Source organism: Eriocheir sinensis, chromosome 39 (assembly GCF_024679095.1).
Source record: "Eriocheir sinensis breed Jianghai 21 chromosome 39, ASM2467909v1, whole genome shotgun sequence".
Classification (NCBI taxonomy): Eukaryota; Metazoa; Arthropoda; class Malacostraca; order Decapoda; family Varunidae; genus Eriocheir; species Eriocheir sinensis.
The window spans coordinates 6311960-6339736 of NC_066547.1; the positions used below are offsets into that span (position 1 = coordinate 6311960).

Consider the following 27777-nt stretch of genomic DNA (forward strand, 5'->3'; position numbering starts at 1 on the left):
ATATATATATATATATATATATATATATATATATATATATATATATATATATATATATATATATATATATATATATATATATATATATATATATATATATATATATATATATATATATATATATATATATATATATATATATATATATATATATATATATATATATATATATATATATATATATATATACATATATATATATATATATATATATATATATATATATATATATATATATATATATATATATATATATATATATATATATATATATATGTTTGTATGAGGTTTGTGACAAAGAAAATCTGAATTATACCAAAGCTACTGGAAGTGAAAAAAACGCAAACGTGTCTCGTTTCTTGCAATATGGTCAGTTCATATGAAATGTTTATTATCTCCAGGTAATATTTAATAATGAGATTTAATACAGCGAGCAAACTTAACAAAACATGGATAGAATCTCTTCCCTTTCATAGCAGATTGAAACGAAGGGTCGTTAGTATTACTACAGAGTTCGGTAGTTCTTGCAGTGATCATGTTTAGGGCGAGGAGCATCGAGAGTATCGCTTTTACACTGGACAAGGGCAGCGAGGAGTGACCGGCCGCCTTGAGGACACCCACAAGCCGCTACTGTGTCGTGCGCGGCGCCGGCAATGAAGTATTACTTCGTCTGATTATCCGCGCATAAAGCACGTCTGATTTATTCCCTAATATATCACGAAGCGCAAATTTACGTTGGATTATAATGGTGGACGTGACACCCTCTGCGTATTTATCTTTGCTCTACAATTAATATATAATGAGAACTGGTCCTCGCGAGCGCCTGAAGGACCACCCGAGGAAAACATTGCGTGGACCGAGGAGTAATTTAGTGAAGTTCTTGGTACATAGCGGGTGGTGAGAACGTAAGCAACTATGATGAATCAGTGTTGCTCTTCAGCATAACACACAAAAAAGGTGTTTATTAAAACCCAACACCGGGCTCAAATCAGCCACGATGAAGGTTTTACTCGCTTCGCCATTCCTGAGCTGAGAAGTAGAAGCAATTCTTTATGTATACACCGGGTTTTGAGCCTTCCTTCCCTGGCTATTAAGAAATTTGTCATATTTGTGACAACAAAGGCATCTCACTGGCGTGCCATCCATCACCATCAGTCTTAACGCCCTACAATTTTAGGAACGAAAGCAACGGGTAATAAATTCCATCAAGGTGTAGTTAGATAATCATGAATACGCATTAAGCTACATACAAATTAAGTTATTCCATCGCGTTGGTATCCATGAAAAGGGAAAAATATGTACCGAAAGGAGCGGTGGGAGTGTCAGGTGCAGGCGACGCGGCAGGTGAGTAGCGCGAGCAGGTGACAATGGCAGGATCTGTGCTCGACGGACGCCGCACTTCGCTGCCTCCAGGACAAAGCCTTCATTCCATACTCCACTGAGAAACGGTTTTTCTTTTTCCTCTGACATTCATTGAAATCAGGGTTCCGACAGACATTGCTCCACAGAATGTTGCGACACGTCTCTAAAGGTGACCTTCAATACAGCCAGGTCATTGCATAGCATGACCTCATTAAACCGAGATAACTTCTAAACAGTCTGAGGAATACTAATATCAACTAAATATTTTGTATGATGCTTACTCTCTGTACTAAGCATAAACCTAAAATAACAATAACAAAACGCAAAGATATGGCACCAGGAGAGATAATGTAGCAGCGTCACATCCCTAACATGAATCAGTTGATGAATGTCATAATTTCCGATGCAACAGAATGGAAAATATTCTCTTGAATAATTAAGCGCAAAGATGCAATATATAATCGCCTAATGAAAAGCAGTGTTGATAATCAGGCGTCAATACATAACTCAATTCAGTTAAGCAAATTCGAAAGACACAAACAGGATATAAAATAGTAGAGGTGTCGAGGCAAAACAAGAAACTATTTTATGTGACGGTGAATATAACAGAAATGGCGATGGAGGAGGGGTGATGCCAAGTGTGGGGAGCAAAAAGAGTGATTGTGTGGCAGTTAAGGTGTTCGGAAAGGCTCAGAGTGAGTGTGCAAAGAGTGGATGTGGGTGTGGGTATGGCTAGGTGGGCAGGGGAGGCGGGAGGGCGAGAGAGACAGTTGATCTGCTCTAATGCGTCTCTTCTCTTGCAGCCCGATATACACACAAGTCATTCCTCTGTGTCCTGTTGGCAGTGGCTCAGCATGACATACCTACCTTCACCACTCCCCACCATTCCTACCACCACCTTCAACCCCTTACTCGCCATCTCCAGCCCAATCCCTCGCCCACTCCCTCACAGTCCATCGTCATCCCTCTACTGCCCCTCACCTTTTCATCGCCCTCTTTCACCCTGTCATCCAACACTTGCCTCTTGCCTTTAGCTCGTATCTTCTACACCCCCCACCTCCCCGCCTTCCTGTCCCTTCACACCTCCCTCAGGCACCACTCGCCCCCCAAAAAAGGTATTCATCGCTGTTCCTCGCCCCCCTTATCCTCCACTCTGCGCCGTGTATTTATAGTTGAAGAGTTAAATATTCACTAGTTGTTTTACATGTTGAAGGAGCCACTGAGTATAGTTAGAATGGTAATGTAAGAGGAGGCAGGGAAACCGGCTTCAGCGTAAAGCTTTTTTTCCATATGTTGTCCTCATAAAACTGCTGTGATTTTTGAGTCTCGATATAAAAAAAGAATTGAAATGACATGCAAATGAGTCATAATGAAGTGATGTAAAGTTAAAACTGCTGATTCACTTGGAGGACGGAAAACCGAACAGTTACACGGGAAAACCAGTGAGTCGAGTCTTTGTTTGGGCGGTAAGGGGGATCACACTCGCGCGGAGAGACAAGGGAAGGTTGGCTCACGTAGCCAAGATAAAAAGGACAGAGGAGGAGACAAGAAGACACACCAGAATGACAACCATTTACCCACGGCAGTGAGGACGATCAGCGTCCGATGACCAGGCACCGAAAGCACACAGCTACAAGCCTCCAGAGACGGACTGAGAGGAGTCCCTCCATCCAGAGTATCTGAGGCGTAAGGTACACAATACTGTCTTACAGAAAACAACCTCAAAACTCACCTGGTCTTTGCCGCCCCGGGACGTGCTACATGCAAACTGACAATCAGCGTTGGGAGGCCTACTTACCGGATGTCCACGGGCACGAGTTCCGAGCTGTGGATTGAATGCAAGTAATCATGGCTCGGGTTAAGATGCCTGGGAAAGCCACCCTATGAACACACAATGGCAAAATGAAGGTCTTTTAGGGGTTAACATTTAAATGCGAAACAAACAACAGTGCAACCGCACTTCAATGCCTGATTAATATGAGATTAATATGAAGTTACTTGTAACTAGGAACAAAGCATATGTTTGACAAACTGAAATCATGCTATTAGTGACACACATAAAGCATCTTAATTAAAGCTATAAAATTCATAACATGACACACACTCAAGAAAAAAAAACGATGAAGCAATAAAACAATGGTTCATTAGCACAGATTAAAAGTAAGCTTACTCCAATCAGCTGTGGAAAGAGACATCTGGCGCACGAGAAGGCTTAACTCTGACCAGCAAGCAAAATAGGCCGGCTAGAGCAGCTCGGCCTCAAGGCGGCACACTCAAGCAGAGGTGAAGCAAGGGTGCAACATAGAGGAAGAGTCAGGGCACAGTTAGCAGCACCCGGAGGAGAGGGAGGCTTGACAGTGCAGGGAGGCAAAGTCTGTGGGAGTTTTGAAATGTGTAGAAATGTGGGAGTTTTGAAATGTGCAGAAATGTGAAGTGTGTTGGAAGAGGAAAAGAATAGAACAGACAAGACACACACACATCAGCCGCCACACATCACCACAAGGAGCAGAAGCATCAGAGGCGTGAAAGAAAAGGAGTCCCAGCCGCCGCGCCTTGTCGCTGTAGAATGAAGAGCAGCTCAGTGTAGCCAACCCATAATGGAACCCTCGTCACGCGGGCCGAGGCGTGATCTGATGGGCACTAACGACCTGCAAGCTGCTCCTGACGGACACACCTCGAGTCTGCCTCTCTGGGCCTCGTCGGTGCCCTCGTCACACCTGCAGCACCTTGTCAGTGACCGGTGACGAAGTGGTTACATGTATACCAAACGCAACTACGGACAGCATGCTATTTTGCAGAAGAATATTCAGTTACAAGATTATTGTATACAGATAAGCAATTTTTATTTCCATTAGATTACTTTAAAAAATCTTTTGGCTATAGAAATGCCATTAGGTTCTAAAACGAGTCGTAAAATATCTTAATACTTGAGGATTTTAGTTTCTTTGCTCACATTCGGAAATATTTTAAGGCGAGGTGAGGACAAGAGGAGCATCTGAAAAAGAGGAATAGTTTGGGCTGATGGAGGGGCAGCAGAAGACAGAAGTACTACAGAGGAGAGAGGGAGTAGGAAGGTGAGCGGGAGTCTTGGAGTATCGGTTTGCCTGCAAGAGCGACGCGAGAAGGGAGACCTGGGGGGAGTGGGACGAGGGGGAAGGGGGAGGGCGGGGTCTGCGCAGTCGTGGGCGTCAAGACCCAAATAGATCACCAGCCAGGATGCTACGTCGGGGAGGCTGGGAAGGGGACGGGGGGGTTGGGGGATGCAGAGGAGAGAGAGGAGGCGGAGGACGCGGTTTTTATCAACAAGGAACCGCCACCACCACCATTGCCACCACCATCACCACCACCACCACCCTGTTGCTCTTGTTGCTCTCTGTTGGGAGCTGTCAGAGACCAGTCTAGACGTGCCTGAAGGGAGGAGAAAGGAAAATGTGTTTCTTGTGTGTTAAGGTCGAGTCTTCAAGATGCTCACGGAACGTATTACAAAACTGAATGGGGCTCGGGTATGCAAGACACATAAAAGTCCATTTTCTCCCGGGACCGCAGGGGGCGACGCCGTCCTTTTGTTAACTTGACTAGGGACGTGAGGAAATTGTAGAGGACAGAAGTGTAGGGTGACAATACGGACCCAAAGAAGTGTTACAGAAACTACCTGAAACACACCAATGCGTCAGGCAACACAGAGCAGGTACAAAAGGATAAAACAACAATTACACGACGAACAGCACGGCTAAAAAATATGTATTATAAAGGCGGAAGAAACGCGCGTCGGAGGCTGGCTGAGACGCTCCCGTGTCAAGCCTTTGTGATCGGCAGGCGCGGCGGGGCACACAAGGGCAAGAACTTCCGCACCAATGGTGGGACTTCAACACGAGGACATGGAAAAGACAGGCCACATCACCTTCACTCTCAGATTCGCAACTGCTTGAGGTGTCCTTGGACGCCATGGCGAGGGAAGGCGGCGACGAGGCGGCGACCAAAGGAAGGTTATCCACAAAGACCACGAGCACCAGCACCGAGTCTGGGGAGGGCAGGGAGACTCGCCATCCCGGCAGAGAGCAACCACGTGTCTCTCGGGCGCTCTCCACATCAGCCCGGGCTGGCGGTGGAGTTGGGAGGGAAATCAATGACCGAGTTGCTAGATGAAGCTCCAGGCGCCTCGCGGAACCTGTGCAAAGCTTCCATTATGGCGGCCTCTGGTGCTGCTTCTGAGTGAGTGGCTGCTCCTCCGCCAGCACCGGACGTGGGCGTCTATAGTACCATGGCGAGGCACCTTTGCACACCGGGGTTTACTGCGCTCGACTTCGAATCATCACAGAGAGAATGTAACCGTAGGAAAGGAAGGTTGGGCACCCGACTACTACTGCTGTGGTTACTGCTGCTGCCGCCCCCGCCGCCGCTGCTTGAGGCGGGCGAGGGAGAGAACGACGACGCACTCACGCAGGAGGGTAGGAGGAGGAGGAGGCGGCGGCTTCGTTAGACTTAAAACACCGCAGAAGAGAAAAATCACGCGCGCGCGCGCCGTTGAGAGAGAGAGAGAGAGAGAGAGAGAGAGAGAGAGAGAGAGAGAGAGAGAGAGAGAGACCATGAGTACAAGATAAAGCATATGCTGTCCACCTCCTCGTCAGGGTGATGACTGAGCGGCCTCGTGTTTATGAGCCGCCGGAGTTATGACAACTCCACAACTTTACGGTGTGGACAAGACTGAAATATCGCACCTGATCGTTGACCCGTCAGGATGCACACCCTTGAACCGGCACGACCATTGCTGAGGTACGCTACACGCCTGCCCCCGCGGCCTGGGTCACGGGGGAGGTCGTAGAAGCCCTCGACCTGACCTTCTGAGACCTGGCTTATCTGCTAAGACGAGGACAAGTCACACAAGCAGACGAGCGAGTAATGAACACATACATAACTCTGCTGGTGAGGTACAGGTTCCCTTCACGTATGCTTCTCTGTCTTCACAGCAGAGAATGGAAGTCAGCAACCTCCAATGAGAGTAATTATCCGCCTGGCAGTGCACAAGGGCGTCAGGGATCATGGGAGCGTGGCAGGACACGGTTCAGGGGCTTCAGGGTCGCGACAGTTTATCAAGTGTGAAGTGAAAATATTTTATGGTTCTCGCGTCTGCCACTGTTTCGCAAGGCTCGTCCCCCCTCCTCCTCCTTCTTCTTTTTCTTTTCTTCGTGGATTACCTTCCTGCTTTTATATCATTTTTTAGTCTTGGTTTGAAGGTAAAACAAAGGGAAAGCGGTCGTGAGTCAAAAATGTAACTAAAAGCAGTATGACACGTGGATGGCGAGTGTAAAGCTATGCAGAATCCCTTTGTTTCGAGTTTTTACACATTTTGCAGTTTTCTGTTGTCCAAACGCAGGGTGAGTAAAATGTGAAAAATATATGTTTCTTGTTTAGTAAGAAAACCTCGAAAGGACACCGTACCCGCCTCTACAAGAAGTCATGCTAACATTACACTGTTCAGAGGCTGCTGGAGGAGCTGCCTCGGCCTGGAGCACACAAGGGTTCACAGCCTGGGATACGAGTTGCTTCGACCTCCCGTTCCCTCCCCCCAAAAGCCCCCACCTTCCCCCGCGCCCCCTCGCCGTCTGGCACCCCGGCCCCTCCTCCCTGCCGTGTGATGTTTCCGACGGGCGGCGTGTCAGGCCCGCAGAGTTTATCACACAGTGTTGCTCGCAGCTGGGCCGCCACGCTCCCACCGCCTTCCGTGCGCGCCCAGGCAGGGGAGACTGAATGTATTTATCTTTATGTATTTCACGGCACAGGAGTAGACTTTTGCAAATGTTCTCAGTATCAAAGTAAAACGTTAATCATATATATATATATAGAGAGAGAGAGAGAGAGAGAGAGAGAGAGAGAGAGAGAGAGAGAGAGAGAGAGAGAGAGAGAGAGAGAGAGAGAGAGAGAGAGAGAGAGAGAGAGAGAGAGAGAGAGAGAGAGAGAGAGAGAGAGAGAGAGAGAGAGAGAGAGAGAGAAATTTATGTCCTACCTTGGCATTGAGAATATTCTGTTAAAAGGCACTCCCATGCACGGAAATACATAGCCTAAAGCCACATACAATTTCAATTCTTTGTTTTAATCCAAATCTACATATTTACGCATAATTACAGCACACAAATACGCAACCTTGAAAGCAGGACAATAAACACACACACACACATACACACACACACACACACACACACATCACTGCAGCTGTGTGTGCCTATAAAAACTCTGATGCGTATAAACTTGTGTAATTAGGGTCTTATCATTTATCAGCATTTGCCACTCAAACGAACCCGGCGGACCAATGAAGGCTTTAGCGTCACCTTCAGTCCGACGGTCCGGCACCCAGGTGACAGCACGCCCGCCACACCTGCTCACCCACACACGCCACCCGCACCCTCGCCGCGGCCAACAGACAGGACAACTTTAAGCGTAAGGCAGCAATCCACACATTCGGACGCGGCCTGTTGTAGGAGGCAGGGGAAGAGGGGACGGAGGGGAGAGCAGTAGACGTGAGGGGGGACGGAGGAGTAAGGGGGGTCCTATCCGTCGGGAGGGGTAGGAGGAGGGGAGCGAGGCAAGGCAGACGGAGGAGCAGGAGGAGGAGGAGGAGGGGGAGGGGTTGAATGTCCGTGATAACCCCGTTTTCTTTCACTTAAAGCTCCGTGATGAGAAGGGAGACGAGAGGGTTATGGTGGCGGCCGTCGCTTGTGCTGTTCCTCACCCCTTGAGTCATGCCGCTGCTGCCCTGCCTCTCTGTGTCTCGAGCCTCGTCTTGTCTAGAAATGTTCCGCGACAACGATGTAAGTGTACTGTATCTCGCCCTTGACTTTGGGTGAAGGACAAGGAGGGAAGTAAGTAGGGAAGTAAAGATGAAAGGAAGCAAGAGGTAAGGAAGAAAAAAGAATGTGAGGAATGCGAAGGAAGGATCAATGTGGCCTATATCATTCTCGTTGGCATCCTACTGTCATCCTTCCTTTGTCTGTCTCCACAACGCCCTGAATCCATCCTTGTCCCTCCTCTTAAAGTAATTAGCCACAACTGTTTATATTTTTTCCCCTCGTTAAAAGCTCTTTATTCTTTTATCGCTGCGTCACGTGTCCATCCCTCTCTTTGTGTTCCTCGCTTTAATGATATGCAATCAAACCTTGGCCTCATTTGCATTTACTGTAACGAAGGCCAGGTATTGTTGTCTCACCTGGCCGGACACCTGCCAATAAACATTCCTGCCAAACAGAGTCCATTGTTCCTCTTCCTCCTTTTGTCTGCACGCGCCTCGTGATAAAGATGTTAACTCGCCCCTCGGAGCGCGCCGGATTCCTAATGACAGGTAATTTGAGGCCACCGCTGCACAGGTATCGCCCCGCCGGTGTGCTATCAGTGACAGTCTCTGCGTCCAGGTTTACTTATCTCGGGAAGTCCACGCGGGGGAGATCTTATCGCGCCCCGCTGAGTGTGTCCACGCCCTCCCAGCACTTCCTCTCGTTCCCGCATCCGCTCACGCCACCACCCAGCCCCTCTAACGACTTCATCACACAAAAGAAAACGAATGTGTTGCTTTGAATAGCGTGAATGAAAAGCACGTGACTCTATTAAACGATTACATATTTCTAAAAAGAGTAGATAGGCCTAGAAAGCTATAAACAAGTCCCAATAACTTCTTCACTATAGAAGACTACTAGCAATATTATCTATGTTACTTTAGGTACTGGGCGACGATGGGGATATGCAAGAGTGGAGGAAAAGGAATAATAGTAGTAGTAGTAGTAGTAGTAGTAGTAGTAGTAGTAGTAGTAGTAGTAGTAGTAGTAGTAGTAGTAGTAGTAGGAGGAGGAGGAGGAGGAGGAGGAGGAATAGGAGGAGGAGGAGAAAGGCCTCATCGCCCGTCACACTGTCGCTCGGTGGCTATTCATCATATCGCGAGCCAGACTTTACAGGCCTGGTTACGTATACTTTATTATCTACCGTGTGTGTGTGTGTGTGTGTGTGTGTGTGTGTGTGTGTGTGTGTGTGTGTGTGTGTGTGTGTGTATTTTTCCTCCTGTTAACTAACTCCTCCCTTCCTTTCTTTCTTTCCCCCTCTCCTTTCCCCTCACTCCGTTCCCTCCTTCCTTCCTCGCTCCCTCCCCCTCCCTCGCTCCTCCCGCTCATCTCCTTGACAACGGCGGCTAATCCCTCTGAGAAGTTCAATATATCATGCAAACACACCTGCGATCCTCCCTCAGCCGCCCCCCCCCCCACACGCCCCCTTCCAGGCCTCGGGATAGCGCCAGAGAGGGGGGCTAATGAGCAAAAGTTTCTTGGGGTCAATTGAACTCACTTATGGACGGGAATTTCGACTTTGAGGGCGCGTTTTATTGCACTAACTGACCCCTTACAGCACATTTTCGCCGCGTTGGGCTGGGAATTTCCATCCAGGTCTAGTTTGAAGGAGTTGAGACGCTGTGTTTGAGGTCTTAGTGTCTCCGGGTGCGTCTTCAAAGGGATTACGCCCCCTGCCTCTGCTTCTGTGGCCCCGTGAGGTGGATGAGTGTCGCAGTGGGTCGGTCAGCCAGTCACTTGCAAGGCGTGTGTGGGGAGGAAACGGAAGGTGTGCCAGTATGGTAAACAAGACGAGTACCACCTGTCCACACTTATTATTTCGACCACTTTTTATATGTTCTCAACCAGGGCTGCAGCTGCTTTACTGTTTATCTTTCAGTATTGTTTTCCTTCACCGTCTTGATGATGTGAAGTACTTTCTGGTTGAAGACTTTGAGGACAGACACGCGTGAAAATCAAGTTAATAGTTTGATGATAACGATGACATGTGATGAAAGATTTGCTAAAAGTCGATTCTTCCGTCAACTCTTACTTAATATCTTTTGTACAGCAGCGGACGGAAAACCTTCTTTGATTTTCAGCCTATTACAATCACAACGCGCGAGTACACACACACACTCACACACTCACACACCACACACACACACACACACACACACAACGCCCCCCTCCCTCCTCCCCCCCACACGAGTCCCTAAACTAACCATCTACCACGTTTCACTGCACAATGAACGCCATTAGACGTTTCCTGTGCCAGTTGGTCCCCTGCAGGTCACGAGGGAGAGGGAGAGGGAGAGGGGAAGGGGGGTAGGAGAGGGGGGAGGGGCTGGCCTTCACGAACCACCCAGAAAAAATAAATAGATAACCCCCCCCCCCCCCTTGAAAGTATCCTCCTTAATGATTACCTGACGCAGCTACACGTTAATTTCAGGTATCGATCAACGGGGTCTTAAGTCGGGTGGAGTGACAGGTGGCTTGTTGGTTTACGGCCTCCTCCATATTCCCGTTTACCTGTCTTCCCTTCCCGTCCCGCCCCTCTTCCTCTTCCGCTCCCCCTAATTTTCTGTGGTCGAGGTTAAGCCCGCTGCTCCCCCTATTCCCACATTAATCTTCCACGGCACAGGTAACGAAGAGCCACCGGCCGCCCGCCTACCTTTTCCTCGCCGTCCCTCCTCCCCCTCCTCCTCCTCCTCCTCCCCCTTACAAATCGATAACACACAGAATAAATGGACTAGAGTATCATTAGCTATTTCACTCACCTCTTTAGCCGGTTAAATAAAGTGGAAAGTAAATAGTAAGTGATAATGATAATCCCCCTCCATCTCTCTCCTTTTATCCTCCTCCTCTCCCTCACCTTTCTCTTCCACCCGCTACGCAAAGAAAAAAAAAATGAATAATGAGATGAATTACCGCCCTTTGCACCTGCTCTTGTCCAGACGTCGCTTGAATAGGGAGGAGAAAAGAAGAACTGCCCTCCCCGCCCCATCCCTCTCCGTCTCTGCCCAAAGCTTACACAACACTGCACGGGGAGGGGGGAAAAAATGGCAGTTTTATACGTGTGTGGCAGACGCTGCAGGTGGGAAGAGGGGAGGCAGGGGAGGCAAGACGGCAGGTGACATATTGTTTCATTACGAGGAGCCGCGGGGAGTAAGAAAAAGAGGGGTGAGGAAGGGGAGGACGGAGATGGGGAAACGAGGGGAGAAGACTGGAGGGGAGATCCACCCTTTCCTCTATCAATGTGGATAATTATCATATTGAGGGGCCGGTGAGGGGGTGGCCGGTCCTTACGTCACTACCTCGGCAAAACACGGAAGGTAAAACAACGTGAGTGAGGAAGTTCCACGTGTTGCTCAAAGGTCGCGTCATTAGTGAAAGTTGCGAATCATGGCGTGTCGGTGACTAAGAGTTTATTAGAGGCGACGGAGGGTAGGTTACGGAGGAGGAAGAAGAGGAGAATACATGATAGGTGGGGATGATGGTTGTGGGGAAAGGAGACGAGGATTAAAGATGAGTTAAAAAGGAGATTAGTTTTACCGAGCACCCACTTACCACCGAGAAAAAGCATAAAAAAAGCAAGTGAAATAATTATACGAAGTGAAAATTACAAAAAAAGAATACTGAATGGGAGATGAGAAAAGAGAGGAAGGAGAGGAAAATGGGAAAGGGGGATAGATAAGTGAAGGGAGTAAGTGAAGAGTGTGTTAGGGAGGAGAACGTGAGGAATGAGAGGAATGGTAAAGGATGGCCGAGGGAGAGGAAGGTGAAGGGAGGGAATAGAGGAGGACGGGAGACAGGAGAGAAATGGGAGGCTTATAGAGTAAAAGAGATAGGTTACGTAAAGAGAGAGAGGTAAAAGACGCATGAGACGACGAGTAAATGAAAAGAAAAACGGGAACATCGAAGTAAAAAAAAAAAAGGCATAAGGTAGATGATAGGAGGAGAGGGAGAAGAGGGCATGAAAGAGAAAAGGAAAGGGTGAGGCAGGAGACGGCAATGTGGGGGAGGAATGGGGAGCAGAAAGGGAAGACGGGGAGAGGGAGGGGAGGGGAAGGAAGAGTGGGGGAGTGGCTCATGAATCCTGTCATTCAGTCAGAGTTGTGGCACTTATTATGGCACTGCTGGCACCGGTGGGGAGGTGAGTATGAGTGACGGTGGCTGGTTGGGCGCAGCTGGGGAGGGGGAGGGGGAAGGGAGTAGCAGGAGGAGAAGGTGGGGCTGGGTGGAGGGGGAGGGAAGGATAAGGCGTGGGGGAGGAGAGGTGCTAGAAAGAAGGATGAGAGAGTTGAGTTAGTCCGGCGGGTAGCAACCATGATTACCTAACTATGTGATTTTTTACTTTAATCTGAGGAAGAGAAATTTCTTATGCACTCGAAGACCTTGAATGACAGAAACTTCTTATGCGTTTTGTTTTTCTAGAGTAAAGGAAGAAGCTCAAGGGCAAAAAAAAAATAGCGAAAAAAAGCCGGCAAGAAAAAAAAACTTGGATGATACAAACTTTTTTATGCTTTTGAAGTGTTTGGATGATAGAATGAAAAGAAGAAAAAGCTTGGATGATAGAAACTTTTTTATGCTTTTGAAGTGCTTGGATGATAGAAAGAAAAGAAGAAAAAGCTTGGATGATAGAAACTTTTTTATGCTTTTGAAGTGCTTGGATGATAGAAAGAAAAGAAGAAAAAGCTTGGATGATACAAACTTTTTTATGCTTTTAAAGTGCTTGGATGATAGAAAGAAAAGAAGAAAAAGCTTGGATGATACAAACTTTTTTATGCTTTTGAAGTGCTTGGATGATAGAAAGAAAAGAAGAAAAAGCTTGGATGATACAAACTTTTTTATGCTTTTGAAGTGCTTGGATGATAGAAAGAAAAGAAGAAAAAGCTTGGATGATACAAACTTTTTTATGCTTTTGAAGTGCTTGGATGATAGAAAGAAAAGAAGAAAAAGCTTGGATGATACAAACTTTTTATATAGTAAGGAGCCTGGATGGCGGTAGACGAACCAAGGCAATACAACGCAAAAAAACAAACAAATAAAAACGCTTCATTACGTACAAAGAACTCCAACACATCAAACATCGATCAAATGATAAACAAAGACTATTAACGCACGATAACATAATACAGACAAACTCATTTAGAACAGTTATAGCGAAAGAGGTGCAATTAAAACGCTTCCGTCCACTCCCTAAACGGCCAACGCTGATAGCAACCCTAGGCGGCACTCCATCCATCAAGGTCACGACACGGGCCGAGTAGCGCCGAACGTGCGGGGTCGTCGGCAGGAGGGTGGTGGTGGTGGTGGTGGTCGCGTGTAAGGAACCTTCAAGGATAATTACCGTGATCGTGCGAATGTCAGGAGTGATAATAGTGGCTGCGTGTCCCCTCCTCCTCCCCCTCCTCCTCTCTTTCCTCCTCCTCCTTCTTATTCTCCTCATGTGTTTGTCCTCTCCCCTCCTCTTCCTCCTCCTTCGATTCTTCCTCCTCTTTTTCCTTCTCTACTTCCTCTTCCTACTCCTTCTCACCCTACTCCTCTCTTTCCTCCTCCTCCTTTTTATTCTCCTCCTGTTTCTGTCATTTCCCCACCTCCTACTCTTCCCTCTATTCTTCCTCTTCCTTTTCCTTCTCTACTTCCTCCTACTACTACTACTTCTGTTCTTCCTCCTCCTCCTCTTCCTTCCCTTTCTACACTTCCTTTTGAATCCCACTGCTGAAGAAGAAAAGAAATGCCTGAAGGACGTAGAGGAGAGAATATAGCAAATGAATTCCTTTTTCTTCCTTCTCCTCCTCCCCTTTTTGACTTGCTACTGAAAAAAAAAAGAACAGACTGAAGGTCATGGAAGACGGGACAAACTAAAGAAACTGCGATCGGGGTCAGAGGAAAGACATTATACGTGACTCGCCTTCACCTCACGCTATGCAACAATTTGACGCAGAGGAGGAAGCCACGTGGACAAGGTGGAGGAGAGGCTGAACGATGAACTTGAAAACAGAACTAACTCTTCAAAAACTTCCTCTTTTTTGATCTTTTTATCTACAAATTTAAGTAGGAATGTTCATGTTTTCAAGGCTAGTATTCTATTGAGACCTGTTGTCATTCCGTATAATGAATGAGATAGATTTATACATTTGTACAAGGAAGGAAGAAAGAGAGGGACAGCAGAGCAAGAGAGGGAGAAGCAAAATCCATCTGGCCAAAGACAAACGTGCTGGGAGGGACAGGTGAGCCGTTTAGAGCCAGCGTGAGCCATGTAGAGCCAAAGGTGTGCTGTGTGAAGTGCCAGGTATAGAGCCAACCCACACAGGTAAAGCCATTAAACAACATGCCAAGCGTAAATAAGACCTGCCATCACAACAATCATAAAAAGTATCAGTTTAATAGAAAAACTTGTGACAGCACCAGCTACAACCATCACCAGTATAATCACTAGCACCAACACCAAACACTACCGTCACCACTGACTAGCTGGATGGCTGGATGGCATGCCTGGCTGAACACAAAGCCACTCACCTCTCGCCTACTGTGCTAAGGACACAATGTTGTTAGCTTTGAGCAAATTCCATCTAGTCATTTTCATACCAAAAGATCACACCTAGCAAATTATAACCCCAATAAGACTTCAGTACTCATACTTCTGTCTCAATTAACAGTAACCTCAGGAACTTGCTCTTTTATGATAATGTAAATGTCTGAGTGTGGTAAAGGGATAAAGTGAAAGTTGCTCAAAGCCTGACAATAGATTGTGGCCATAAACTACTTCTGCTTAATAATGTACAACCCAAAATAGCTCGTGGCTCTCAGCTCTACTCACCGGTGACGTCCAGGAGGTTGTGACCCCTCCGGGTGCCTACATTACTTTCCTGTGCATGCATATCTCGAGTGTACAGTACCTGCGGACAAAGAGAAAACAAGGTTAGTGAACAATCAGGTATAGTGAGGGAACCCAAGTGCCTGCCTTACTATTCAGCCTGTCAACCAAAGATATATTGCGTGCGTCAGGCGACTTCAAACAGAGAGGAAATTCCTATGCAAATGTGAATATATTTATCGATCCCACACGCACACGCACACACACACACACACACACACACACACACACACACACACACACACACACACACACACACACACATATTCCACGTATTTCCTGGATGGTCATAAAACAATGTATCAAACAACTCCTTTAACTCCATGGTCAGAAGAATGGCAATCGTTCCCCTAATTAATTCTATAGACACATTATAAGAGCTCAGTTATCAAGTGGTGGAGATTTAGTGAAACAAGAAAATACACAATACATCATTCTCGCACCTGTATCACAAACCATCGCAGCACAACAGCGAAGTGAACGTTGTATTCCAAGTTGAGGAGTACGTGAGGCCGCCCGTCCCGTGCCGCCCTGCTCTATACCGCCCGCTGCCACCTCTAGGCCTTAATAATGTCGTCTTATTGCCGCCCTTTAAGAGAGCAATAACAGGCGAGGGCGGCGGCGGTGAGGAGGTGATAGACAGTCTCGCGGCACGGAGGTCACGCTACCCCTCCCACCTTGCTCCCCTTACAGGTATACAAGACAGTTACACACACACACACACACACACACACACACACACACACACACACACACACATTCTCCTCCCCCCCCTCTTTCCCTCACATCGCCATGCACGATATACAAATACACTTCCTGGTTCACTTTCTATCCTCCCACATTTACACCCACACAATATATTTACATTCGGCTTCAGGGTTGGAAGAAAAGACCACTGCACTGTGCCTTCAGGCCTACTTCCATGCCTCATACTGGCCTTGCTTGGTTCATTGTTGAAAATCTCATGTACCTCAACGAACGTGTCCATAAACTCTAACATGCAGTAGTCGAAATATACGTCCTTTGCGATGTATTTTCACCTGTAATTCCAGAAACACGCCTCAGCACGTCACAAGACAAAGCTGAGGGAGCGATTTATACCTCAATAAACCAGACGAACACTCCTGGAGCCTATAAAGCACACAGAACACCGTGCAGGGCGTGATGGCAGTGACAGGTCCACACTTATCACCTTACGGACACATCAACCGAGGATCAATAATATGTCGATCCAGGTGTTCTTAGTTGTGAATGGTGAGAGCCAAATAAAGGTGATAACAAATAGGCCCAGGATCCTTAAATCTTCGTCAACAAGTATCATGTTTTTTACTGATTAAATGAAACAAGCGAAGTAATATGCTGTATTAGAAGTGCCTATACAAAGTGGCTCCTCGGCATACCATCATTTCTGTAGATTTAAAAAGTCAACGTTTCAGGGACCATTCATAGATTGTAAGAATTAAAGGACCACATATTTAGTGATGATATGGGAGCACGTGAAATCTGAGGCACTATCAACACTAAGTTTACCCTTGATCACACTTATAACGCTTAATAGTCGTAGGCAAATTAACATTGGGCCACAGTTATCCCGCTTTTTTTAGCATGATATATGTGACTCCTCTAAGGCGTGGAGCAAACTCGTACCAGCTGACCCTTGCCGGGTGTCAATCATGGGGAGGAGGGACGACCATTACTCACTCCTCTCCCCCGCTCATTGTCATCGGTAATAACCGTAGCGAGCATTAGCAGCGCAGTGTTTCCCCGTCCTGCTAACGAAGACGGACGGCTCGGAGTGGTCAGTAGGTGGTGGCGTGCCTCTGGGCGGGGCTCTGAGGCCGGTTTCGTTTGGATGCTTAATTATTGTAATCGTGTCTGAAGAGCTGCTTTATCCTTCGCACAAAGAGATTCCTGTGAGCGTTTTGTTGGATTTTAATGCGGAGATTATGACACGCTTGCATCTGGGAGGGAAGGGTAAATGCGCCACAGTGGTCCTGACGTAAAAACTGGCGTGGTGGAGAGTAATGTGAGCGTCTGCGTCGTTTTATTTCATGTTCGTGCGTCTCCTTTCTTTTAATTTACATCTTTCTTCCCTCAATTCAGTTCTTGTATATGAAGCAACTCGGTTAAACTTACATCACATGGACTTTTTTCATTCTTTTCCCGAACATCCTCATATGGCTACTCATTCCCTTACCCTCACCGCCACCTTCCTGCATTATCTCATCTCCCTCATCAGCCTCCTGCCATCATCCTCGTTGTTACCTCCCTCGCGCTCATCACTGTCCAATAACCCTTATCCTACCCTTCTCTCCCTTCTTCCCCCTTCTCCTCCGCCTCCGTCAGTAGCCTCCAGCCAACCCATCACCATCATACTCCTTCGACTCCGCCCTTCCCCACTATCGACCATTTCCCGTTCACGCCTCCCCGTGCTCCGGCAGACCCTCTTTAATTAATCGTCCACTGGCCATGTCTAAGACCTTGACTGGAGACTCGCCAAATGGGGCCACTTTAAGTATGGTGTTAAAAATATGAGGGAGGATTCGAGGCTTAATACTGTAACAACGTGTCGGGTGAGTTACGTTTATGATGGCAGCGTTTATATTGTGTTATGTGTGGTAATAACATAACACAAATAACACTAATACTTATACTAGTGCTACTACAAATAATAATAGTATTAGAAAATCTTCAGTCCGCGATAGAATCTTTCATAAAAACTCCATTCATTTCCTCTTTCCATTCAACTTATTTACATCCTTTACACGGTTCAAAGTACGCGAAATTGCTTGCCAGAAGACGCTCCATAAATCTTTATTCACATGCATTCCCCTCTCCCTGCACCTCCTCACCCTTCCCCACTCAACAATAAACACAATGAGAATGTTATAGAAAGAAAACATAATAGCATCGCCTTAATATTACGTCCGCAACCCAATATTCCTTCCTCCGATCAATCACACACACAAACACTGCCACAAAACCTCAACCTCCGGCGATTTATTGATGCTCTTTGTCGTGGCGCGGAGCAGGTGGAGTTTTCAATATTGATTCGAGACGCGACAATAAACTCCACACTTCTCTATTTTTTTTTTTTCTGTACACATCTACGAAAACTCCCCCCATGTTGATGAATAGTGGAAAGCCCGTGTTGTTGTATATTACGTGCATACTCGACAGCCTTGGTTCGGTTCCCCAATCAGAGACATCAAACTGGGACACAAAACAGTAACGCCGTCAGTGGAGTATTTATGGTATGGCCCCGCGCCCCGCCTCCTCCCTCCGCCACCTAATGTTCACACTAGTTACCGCAGAAGTGACTCGACCGCGGGGACTCGAGTATTTGACGTTTGCCATTAGGGTGTTGAGAGTTGCCTCGCCTCCTCCCCTTCGTCTTCTATTTATCTTCATCCTCGTCTGCTCCTGAGTTATGGTACCTCGTTGTTGTTGTTTTTTTTCTTTCTGGCCCATTTTCTTTGTTTGTCGACAGTTAATTTTCTTCACCCACTGAATTCTTGGGTTACATGATGTTCCTTGTCAAAAATTTTCGTTATTTTATTTTAATTATACTGAAACAATCGATAAACTAAATTAAGAGGTTTTCTATCATTATATGTAAGAAAAACTACATAAAGGATCCTGCCCCTCTTTACAGTAAACATTTCTACTCCATTTTATCTTCTTTCTCCTCTTCTAACTTTACTCATCTTCCTGTATGTTTCCCCTTTCGTCTGCTGTTATCCATTTCCCGTACATTTTTACTTTTATAATTCTTGTTTTACACCAAATATTCCCCTTATCAAACACCTTCCTCCCTTCATTTGAGTCCGTCCTCCGTTTTAACCCATTATGCAACCTCTGCACCTGTCCTTAACACAAAATATCTTCCCTTTACTCAAACACCCAACAACTTTTCCTTTCACTTGCCCGTTGTCACCCCCCTCCCCTCCTCCCTCCCCACCAAGCACCGTGTCCTACCACCCGTCAATAGGGAAAGTGTGTCTGCACCGCTTTATCAGGTGTCCCAGACGGCCAGGTGTTGCAGCTTTACACCCGTCAGGTTAATTGGGTGCACGAAATGTATTACATACGCCGATAAGTGTTTCCTGGCAACACTATATTTATCTCACCATTGGGCGTCAACACTTGATGTATTATTAGCTATTAGCGCCTATAATTGTATCTATCAAGCAGAGAGAAAATTTGAGTGTGATAATAGTGAAATGACGCATACATAATCCAAAAAGTATGTAAAGCCGTCCACCAAACACTCGTTCCCGGCTTCCAGTAAAAGCTAAATAAAAAATAGTTACTTGCATATAAAACCGTAAGAATAAACCGGCCCAGGAAAACCGTAAAGGCTGACGGAAGTAAAAATAGAGTGAGCAAGACCCGCGCCGCCCTCGCCCAGCGCTCCCTTCGTGGCCGCTAACGCCGCCTCAAATCAGCCCTTAAGAGCCTGTAAAGCCACCGCAAAAACGCCGCCGAGACGCTCAACAGGTCGGCGAGGAAGTGCATCCCTGCCCGGCGCGGCACTCCGTTACATCATGCAGGTCCGGCCAAGCCCAGCGCAGGAGAACATAAACATGATTCTAACGCGTGTGTTACGGGCCGGCAAGTACCTATAACGTCCACATAAAGTTGAAAATCACCACCGCAGAGGGGCCGTTCCCACGCCTCTTTACTAGCCATAATGACCCGCAAGTGCTCGTAACCCAAGTCCCATGGTCGGCTTGGGCGCTCGACTATAGGAGGGAGGAAGGATTTGACTTGTCGCCCCAACTCTCTCTCTCTCTCTCTCTCTCTCTCTCTCTCTCTCTCTCTCTCTCCTACTGTCCCACGTGTCACTCTTTTCTTAATTGAAATATTCGGCGTGTTTGTGGTGCTAATAAGAGTTCCCACGAATATCACCACGTTGGCTTTTAAGAATGTTTGGGTTCATGAGAGGTGGAGGGAGGGAGGAAAGGAGAAAGGGAAGTTTGAAGGAAGGAATAACGAATGGAAAATGAATGAATGTAACGGGATAACTATAATATTCTACTTTTTTCTTAGTTATGAGTAAGTTTTATTCAGTTACCTATTTTTTTCTCTTCATCCCCACGTGCTCGCCTCCTTAGCAGCTGATTATCTCCCTTTGTCCTAAGAGAGCATTCCTTCCTCCGTCTCTCCACTGCTCATTCCCTTCCTCCCTGCAGCCCAGAGATAAGCAAAACCAACAAAAGAGAGAAATCATAACTCACTCTCTCCAGGCACCGACGACATGCCTCCTCCTCCTCCTCCTCCTCCTTCTTCTATTTCTCCGTTTTCTCTTCTTCCTTCCACATCTCCTTCGCTTACGCCTCGTTGTCTTCTTCACTTATTTTCCCCTTTTTTTTTTGTCTCCTTGTCTTCTTCAATTATTTTTCCTGATTTTTTCTTTTCTCATTTTTACATCCTTTTATATCGTTTTACAGTCACCATTTTTATATGCCTTCCTCTTCATTCTTCTTCCTCTTACTTTCATACCTGCTTCCCTTTTCTATTTCTCTTCGTCCTGCTCCCTCACTTCCTGCCTTCTTTTTGTCTGACACACAGCTTCTCCGTTACCATTACCGACATTTAGAAACCATCCGTGTTATTTCCCCTTACTCCTCCTCCTCCTCTTCTTTTTCCTTCTTCCCGGGGAGTCATGTTTGTGTAACCCTAATACCGATAAGTCACTGTGTTTAGTCTCCTTCGAAATCAAACTAAGGAAGCCCCCATGGAGTAAACAAAGTGATCGTTGTCCAAGAAGAAAAAAATGTATGAAGGTAAATATCCGCCTTTGATTTATTTGAAATGCAATTCTAGCTAAACACCATCAGCTTCCTCTTTCCTAACACATACTGAACAGGGATTTAGACGAAGTGTTTTGACAGGGACCGATAAGCACTTTCTTTCTTATAATGTCTGACGTGTCTTGTATCTGTAGAGGCAGCAGCAGAGGGTTGCAAGGGTAAGAACACGGTAAGGGCGCGGGCGTGAGCGGGGTCGGCCGGTGTCAGGTGGAGGAGGGAGAAGGGTGAGGCTGCAGGTAGCCAAGCAGTTAATTGTTGTACAGAGGGCGCTGGGCGGGTGTTTATGGCCTCACGTTAAGTGGTTCAGCGGGCGCGGGTAAACGGGCCTGATGTATACCCTTCAGGCGCTGGCTGGTTGTAAAACTGTAAACTGTTTACCTGTGTGGAGGAAGGTAGGCCCCAAACAGACGCAAGAGGCGGGATGTGACCACTCCGCTCTGTCATGAAACCCGTCGAAAGCGGACCTCACTCCCATCTATCACCCTGTATATCCATTTATCTGGTTATCTACACACCTTTTCATACTTGCATCCATCTATATAAGAGTGCAAGGTGTGTTGACGTAATTTCCACCAACAATCACGATAGAGAGTCATTTTTTACGAGCTGACCAAATATTGCTCGGTCACGGGAGGGGAATGTGAGGGGGTGGTTGTGGCGGTGACAGGCGAGAGTTACGGTAGACGCGTCACGAACGATATTTCAGCGTCACGTAACGGTCACGTCCCGCCTTCACTGATCCTCTGTTATACGTACTTAGTTTTCGTCACAGTAGTAGTAGTAGTAGTAGTAGTAGTAGTAGTAGTAGTAGTAGTAGTAGTAGTAGTAGTAGTAGTAGTAGTAGTAGTAGTAGTAGTAGTAGTAGTAGTAGTAGTAAAAGTAGTAGCAGTAGTAGTTGTTGCATAGTACTGGTAATAGTAACCTCCCCCCCCCCTCCCGAGTGTCCAGGTGGCACGCCGAGCTCAGGTGTCAATCAGGTGAAGGTCGCCACACCCAGCTGTACTACTTTGTCACATAAGCGAGGAGGAGGAGGAAGAGGAGGAGGAGGAGGAGGAAGTGTATGAGACCGCCGCCCGTGCACAGAACGAGGCGGGAGGCATTATGACACCTCTAAACACCAGTTACTGCGGCACATGGTCTTTACGTATCCGCGATAAATCACACGCATTGAGAACCTTGACGCTTTTTGCCTGACATATGGGCGAGGCGCGGCGGCGGCGGTAAATCATCGGCCAGTACTCGCGGGCGATCATCGGGGCGGCTCAAAGGGCGGGTAGGGGCGTGCTGAGGGCGGCTGTGTGCTCACCCACTCATGCATTCACACACACACACACACACACACACACACACACACACACACACACACACACCTACTCAGAAGTGCGTACGTGCAGAAAGTTATGAGCTGCGGACAGAAAATTGATAAGTGATGCAGGTGTGTGTGTGTGTGTGTGTATATATACAATCGCGTGCAAACCATGTGTGCATAAAGCGAGCAGCACATGTACACAAAATCAATCACCACGCAAATTACCGCCAGCTCCAAGTGGCACTATTCAGCACGCCAACAACCACCAACGAGCGCAAATTAATCAAACCGAGAAGGAAAAACCGGCAACGAAAGGTAAACTAAAGTAAAATCTTTAACCATTAACACGAAGTAAGACCTAAGACAGATAGAGGACCAATAATCTCTTAACAACGGCCCTCGACACGACACGACGAGAGGCCTAAGCACCCCTTCCAGGATCCTGTCTCATCTAATCCCATTTAGTGCCTACGAAGGACCATTTGGAGCGGCGACAAAAAAAGGAAGATTAAGAGGAAGAGGATGGGTCCCTCCCTATAATGCTTCGTTCGGTGAAATGGCCAACAGAGGAGAGAAGGAGATAAAAAAGTGTGAATACCAATGAAGAGAGTCACTTAGTCGTTGGCAGAGGAACAAAACCATTACGAGAAACCCAAAATGAAAAGGAGCCAAATATAATAAAGTGAAGAGGAGTATAGAAGTAAACCAATGGCCAACAGAATAGAGAAAGAAAAAATAGAAAGTGTGAACAGCAATGAAGCCAATCACTTAGTCGTTGGCAAAGGAACAAAACCTCTACGAAAAACCCAAAATGAAGAGAAATCCAATATAATAAAGTCACGATAAGTATTTAAGTAAAGCTATGACTAAGATAGGGGAGAAAAAAAGTGTGATTATCAATGAAGAGAGTCACTTAGTCGTTGGCAGACGAACAAAACCTCTACGAAAAACCCAAAATGAAGAGAAATCCAATATAATAAAGTGAAGATAAGTATTTAAGTAAACCTATGGCCAGCAGGAGAGAGAGAAAAAAGAAAGTGTGAATACCAATAAAAATCACTTAGTCGTTGGCAAAGGAACAAAACCATCACGAGAAACAACGACAAGAAAAAAAATCCAATATAATAAAGGCAAGATAAGTATATAAGTACACCAAAGAAAAGACAAAGCAAAAAGAATGTATAGAATAAGGTAAAATCTTTGACCAGGGGAAAAAGAGTACACAAAATAGCAACAAATGCGGAAAAGAAGACAAGGAACGACATGGAAGATCACACCGACGCACAAACTTCACCTATAAAAGTCATATAAAAGTATCTGCGGGAAGGGGCGAGAAGGGGCTTGGAGTAGCGGGGGAAGAGAGGGGAGGAAGGAGGGAAGGAGGGAAGGAGAGAGGGAGGAGAGAAGAGAGAGGAGGGAGGGAAGGACGAGGGAGGGAGGGAAGAAAAGAGACCATTTTTGAGGTCCTTTTCCTTATCGTTGGGCAGGGAAGAGGGTTCGAATGGGTAACTGAATCCCACCCTTCCTGCACGAGAGGAAAGAAGGGAAAAACAGGGTCAAAGAAAGTTTTTAAAGGGATGTGAAGGACCTTACAGGCCACTGCCGTATGTGTGTGAGAGGGAGGAATGGGTCGTGTGCGTGTGTGTGTGTGTGTGTGTGTGTCTGTGTTTGCGTAGTACAAGTCTCATTAGAACACTATTTAACTTTCATTTGTATCCCTCACACCGAACTCCCTCCTCGCCTCTTCACTTTTCTATCTCCTTCCGATTAGTTCTCATTTCCTTTATTGGTCTCATTCACCATTCACCTCCTCAATCCCTTTAACACTCCATTCTCCTTCTTCATCCTCCCCTTCCTAAGCACTATAACCTCCCCCATCCACTTCCTCCTCCTCCTCCTCCTCCTCCTCTACCTCCCCTCCCTCCGCGCCTTCCTTCCCCCTCTCGTTACCAAACAATTATTAAGTAGCTCCATGCAAGACGGCCATCATTACACAGCTTAGGTGGCCGTCGGGTAATTTACCAGGATGAGGTAATAGCCAGCATTAAGCCGAGGTAAGTACTACCCCCCGCCGGGCTAACGATGACAACAAACACGGCTGCTCAACATTACGAGTGCTTACCCTGGGGTCGGCGGGCACTTCTTGGCGGCGGCGAAGTAAAGGGGCGAGGAAGTGTAAGTTGGCGTAATACCTTTTGTGCTCTTAGGATTGAAATATTTATGGTGACTTGGATAACGTAGTGTAAATTAGTTTTATTAAAGAGGAGAAAGCGAGAGAGAGAGAGAGAGAGAGAGAGAGAGAGAGAGAGAGAGAGAGAGAGAGAGAGAGAGAGAGAGAGAGAGAGAGAGAGTATATGTACACAGAGAGGGATTATTGATATCTCATTGGATTCGCTTAACATTCATACTGTTGTGCCTCTTTTATCTTGGTGTTTACGTCTGAGTCGACAGGTTAATCGTGTGCCAAGCCAACGTTGTTACACGGAACGTTTCTTCTTTATTTGGTTAATGGCCGCCAGGTGTACTCAGGTGTTAATGAATGTATCAATAACGCATGAGGGGGCGGTGTAGGCGAGCCGTTACGGGGGATACAAGTGGGTCGTAAAGCAATTTCCCTGAGCTATTGATATAAGTTTTTTCTACGTTGTGTGTGTGTGAGAGAGGGTAGGGGGTATTTCCGCATTTACGTAGGGAGGTAGGCAAATAGAAAGGTAGGCAGGTAGGAAGGTAGGAAAACGGACAGGTAGACAGATCATTGAGTAGTTGAACAGGTAGGAATGGGGAGACAGGTAAGGTAGATGGGCACAGGTGGGCAGGAAAGCAGGTGACCCCGGTAGTGTACATCAAACATCACATATTAAACGTCAAATCAATGGCATGAACGTTATCCACTATCAAACACGAAGTAATGTCCTTTTCTTTCGTCCTCCTCTCTACGTTAGCACGGCAGCGCCACACCAGAAGTCCTTACACATCCTGTCCCGCCCCGCTCACGAGAGGCGCGTGGGTGGAGACAAGGCGTGAGGGACGGGCCTGACGTGCACCTCATACTAACGCGTAAGTCTCTCCTCGACCGCGATACCATTGTCATTACCGTCATGAAAAATGCGGGAAGTAGTCAATTCGAAGCTCAAAAGGTAGGTATTTTTACACGTTCATCTGACTAATGGTAATTTTTTTTTACAGTATGCGAAGAATCTGCTGGTGAAAGTTATGATGGTAAAACATGAAAACTATATTTCTTTCCGCGATACTTGATAGGGAGAAAAACTCGAGTCACCTGGTCATTAAATGTGTTACACTTCAACCAGGTATATTAAATGGGAATTAAAAGTAAATTTTCACCACGTTATCAAGATAAAAATGTATAGTAATATTTCAAAATCTTCCACAAAAAAAAGACGTAAGTGAAATATCAAATAGCAGCTGATCAAGTGGAAACTCAAGGCAAACTTATAAATGATACAAATAATCAGATAATTGAATGTAACAGAGATTAACCTACGATAAGACGACACAGACATAGATAGACAGACACACGCACACACAAACTGTCCCACAGAAACACACAAACACAGACATACAGGGAGGCAGACAGAAACACACGCACAGCCAGACAGAGAAACCCAGACAGACAGACAGACAGACAGGAGCCGTCCAGCCCCTCGTGCACCATCCATCGCCTCCTGGTGACGCGCCGTCCACCCCCTTGATTCCTTCTTATCGACCCACGCCCGATCAAATCCGACAAGAAATAGGAGGGTCTGCGGCCTGAAACTTTGGTGAATTATCGTTGGATCCCGTACTGGCGCCCCCTATCCTCCCCCTCCTCCCTCCCCCATCCCCTCGCCTCCCTACACCCTCCCTCCGTCCCTCTCGTCCAAGGCTTGTGTTGATGGATTTTTTTAGCCGGAGTGAAACTGGTTCCTTTGCGTGTCCTCCTTCTCATCCTCCTCGTTCACCTGATTCTCATTCTATTCCTTCGCCTACTTCACCTGTGCCTACTCCTCCTTTCCCTTTCCTTCACCTCTTCCTGCTTCTATTTGACTTCTTATTTAACTTTCATTTTCTTCCTTCTCAACCTCCTTCACCTACCCCACACCCTACCATTCTTTTTACCTTTCCTCTTTCTCCCTTTCTTCCTCCTTTCCTCCTCCTCCTCCTCCTCTTCGCACCTCTCACTACACCTGGCCCGTCCTGTGCTGCTCTATATGCGTGTTCCGTGAATTCTAAAACCACGACGCGTATAGATTAAGATCTTTTACCGCTGCTGATACAAGTGACTGACAAGCATACCGCCACGCAGCATACATCATACTCCTTTTTTCTGCCAACATTTATGCGCACGAACACACATAGATTAAGCTATCATACCATTTTCATTTACTCTACTCCATTTATTTTTTTTATTCTGGTGGTGATGTGAAAAGAGTGTAGGATATTTGGTTTGGGAGGGATATGGATGGTTTTAGCTGTGTTTCTTTGGGGTTTTATAAATAGTTCTTTTTTTTCTTCTATCGTGGGAGCGTGTCATTTGGAAATCATCGCGTGTGGGTGTGAATCTCGATCTCGTGTGCTCGGCGATAACTCTCCGGACGCCCCGCCTCTCTTGACGAACAGCCAGCCTCCCTCCCCGCCCGTCCATCTCCTGCTCTTGTTACGCCGCCGTCTTCTATTCATCGTTTTTTCCCCTTCTCCTCAGTCTTGCCGTCTACCTCTTTTTCGTCTCATAACTACTTCTTCGTCGTCTTCTTCAATTTCTTCTTCCTCTTCCTATTCTTTTTTTTTTTTTAATCGATATAATCATCTCCTTTTTCCTCCTCTTCATCTGACTTTCCCTCCTCCTCCTCCTTCTCCACCTTCACTTTCATTAGCACCAACCTTCTCTGTCTGATCATCACAGTCTAAAAACTTATTGCTTCTATACTCTCTTCCCAAGCCAACAAATAATGAAAGAAACTAAAGAAAACAATGATATATTCTACTGACCCAGGACTGGCAGCGCATTCCAAGATGATAATACAATAAAAAAAAAGCAAACATAGATATCTAACTCACAAACAGGAACGGTGACGGAATAGTATCGGAGCCAAGCGGAACGCCGTCTAGTTCACCTCACTCTCCACTTACTGACGACGAGAAGTGTGTATCAGGCGGCAAGGTGGGTGGAGGAGGGGAATGGGGAAAGTGGGAGAGCGGGGGAGTTGGTGTTGACAAGTGTTATGACCTCAGCACACGGCGGGAGATAAACTGCTCTGTAATTTTATCGATCACGACCCATGGGAGGTAGTGGTGGTGGTGGTGGTGGTGGTGGTGGTGGTCATGTGTGTTGGGGAGTAAGGGGGGGGTAAGGAGGGGAGGAGTGGCTGTGTGTGTGTGTCTGCGTGTGTGTGTAAGTGTGTGTTACTGATCGATGGAGAATGATTGGATATTAACCGCTGAGTGTGCACCATAATCTCTATAAACATAAATCACCGTCTTGTCACACGAACTGATTGAAAAGATAATTCATAATGACTTTATTTGAGTTCAGAGTAAAGAAAAGTTGCAACACTTTCCCAAGACCAAATACTGACAACTTCGCTTTGCTATCACAAACTCAAA

The 27777-nt window shown here is 46.5% G+C and overlaps 1 protein-coding gene across 2 annotated transcripts in view; it reads right to left on the reverse strand.

Annotated features, from left to right (window-relative positions):
• Window positions 1-3079: 3079 nt before the first annotated feature.
• Window positions 3080-27777, reverse strand: part of LOC127008922 (homeotic protein ultrabithorax-like) — a 168948-nt gene continuing 144250 nt past the window's right edge. Inside the window, exon 3 of one of the 2 annotated variants that reach the window (XM_050881407.1) lies at window positions 3080-3187. In XM_050881407.1, the coding sequence (XP_050737364.1) occupies window positions 3153-3187 (35 nt within the window). In that variant the 3' untranslated portion in view covers window positions 3080-3152. Of the gene's footprint in view, window positions 3188-14937; window positions 15071-27777 lie in introns of those variants that run through there. The other variant, XM_050881406.1, reaches the window with a different exon arrangement.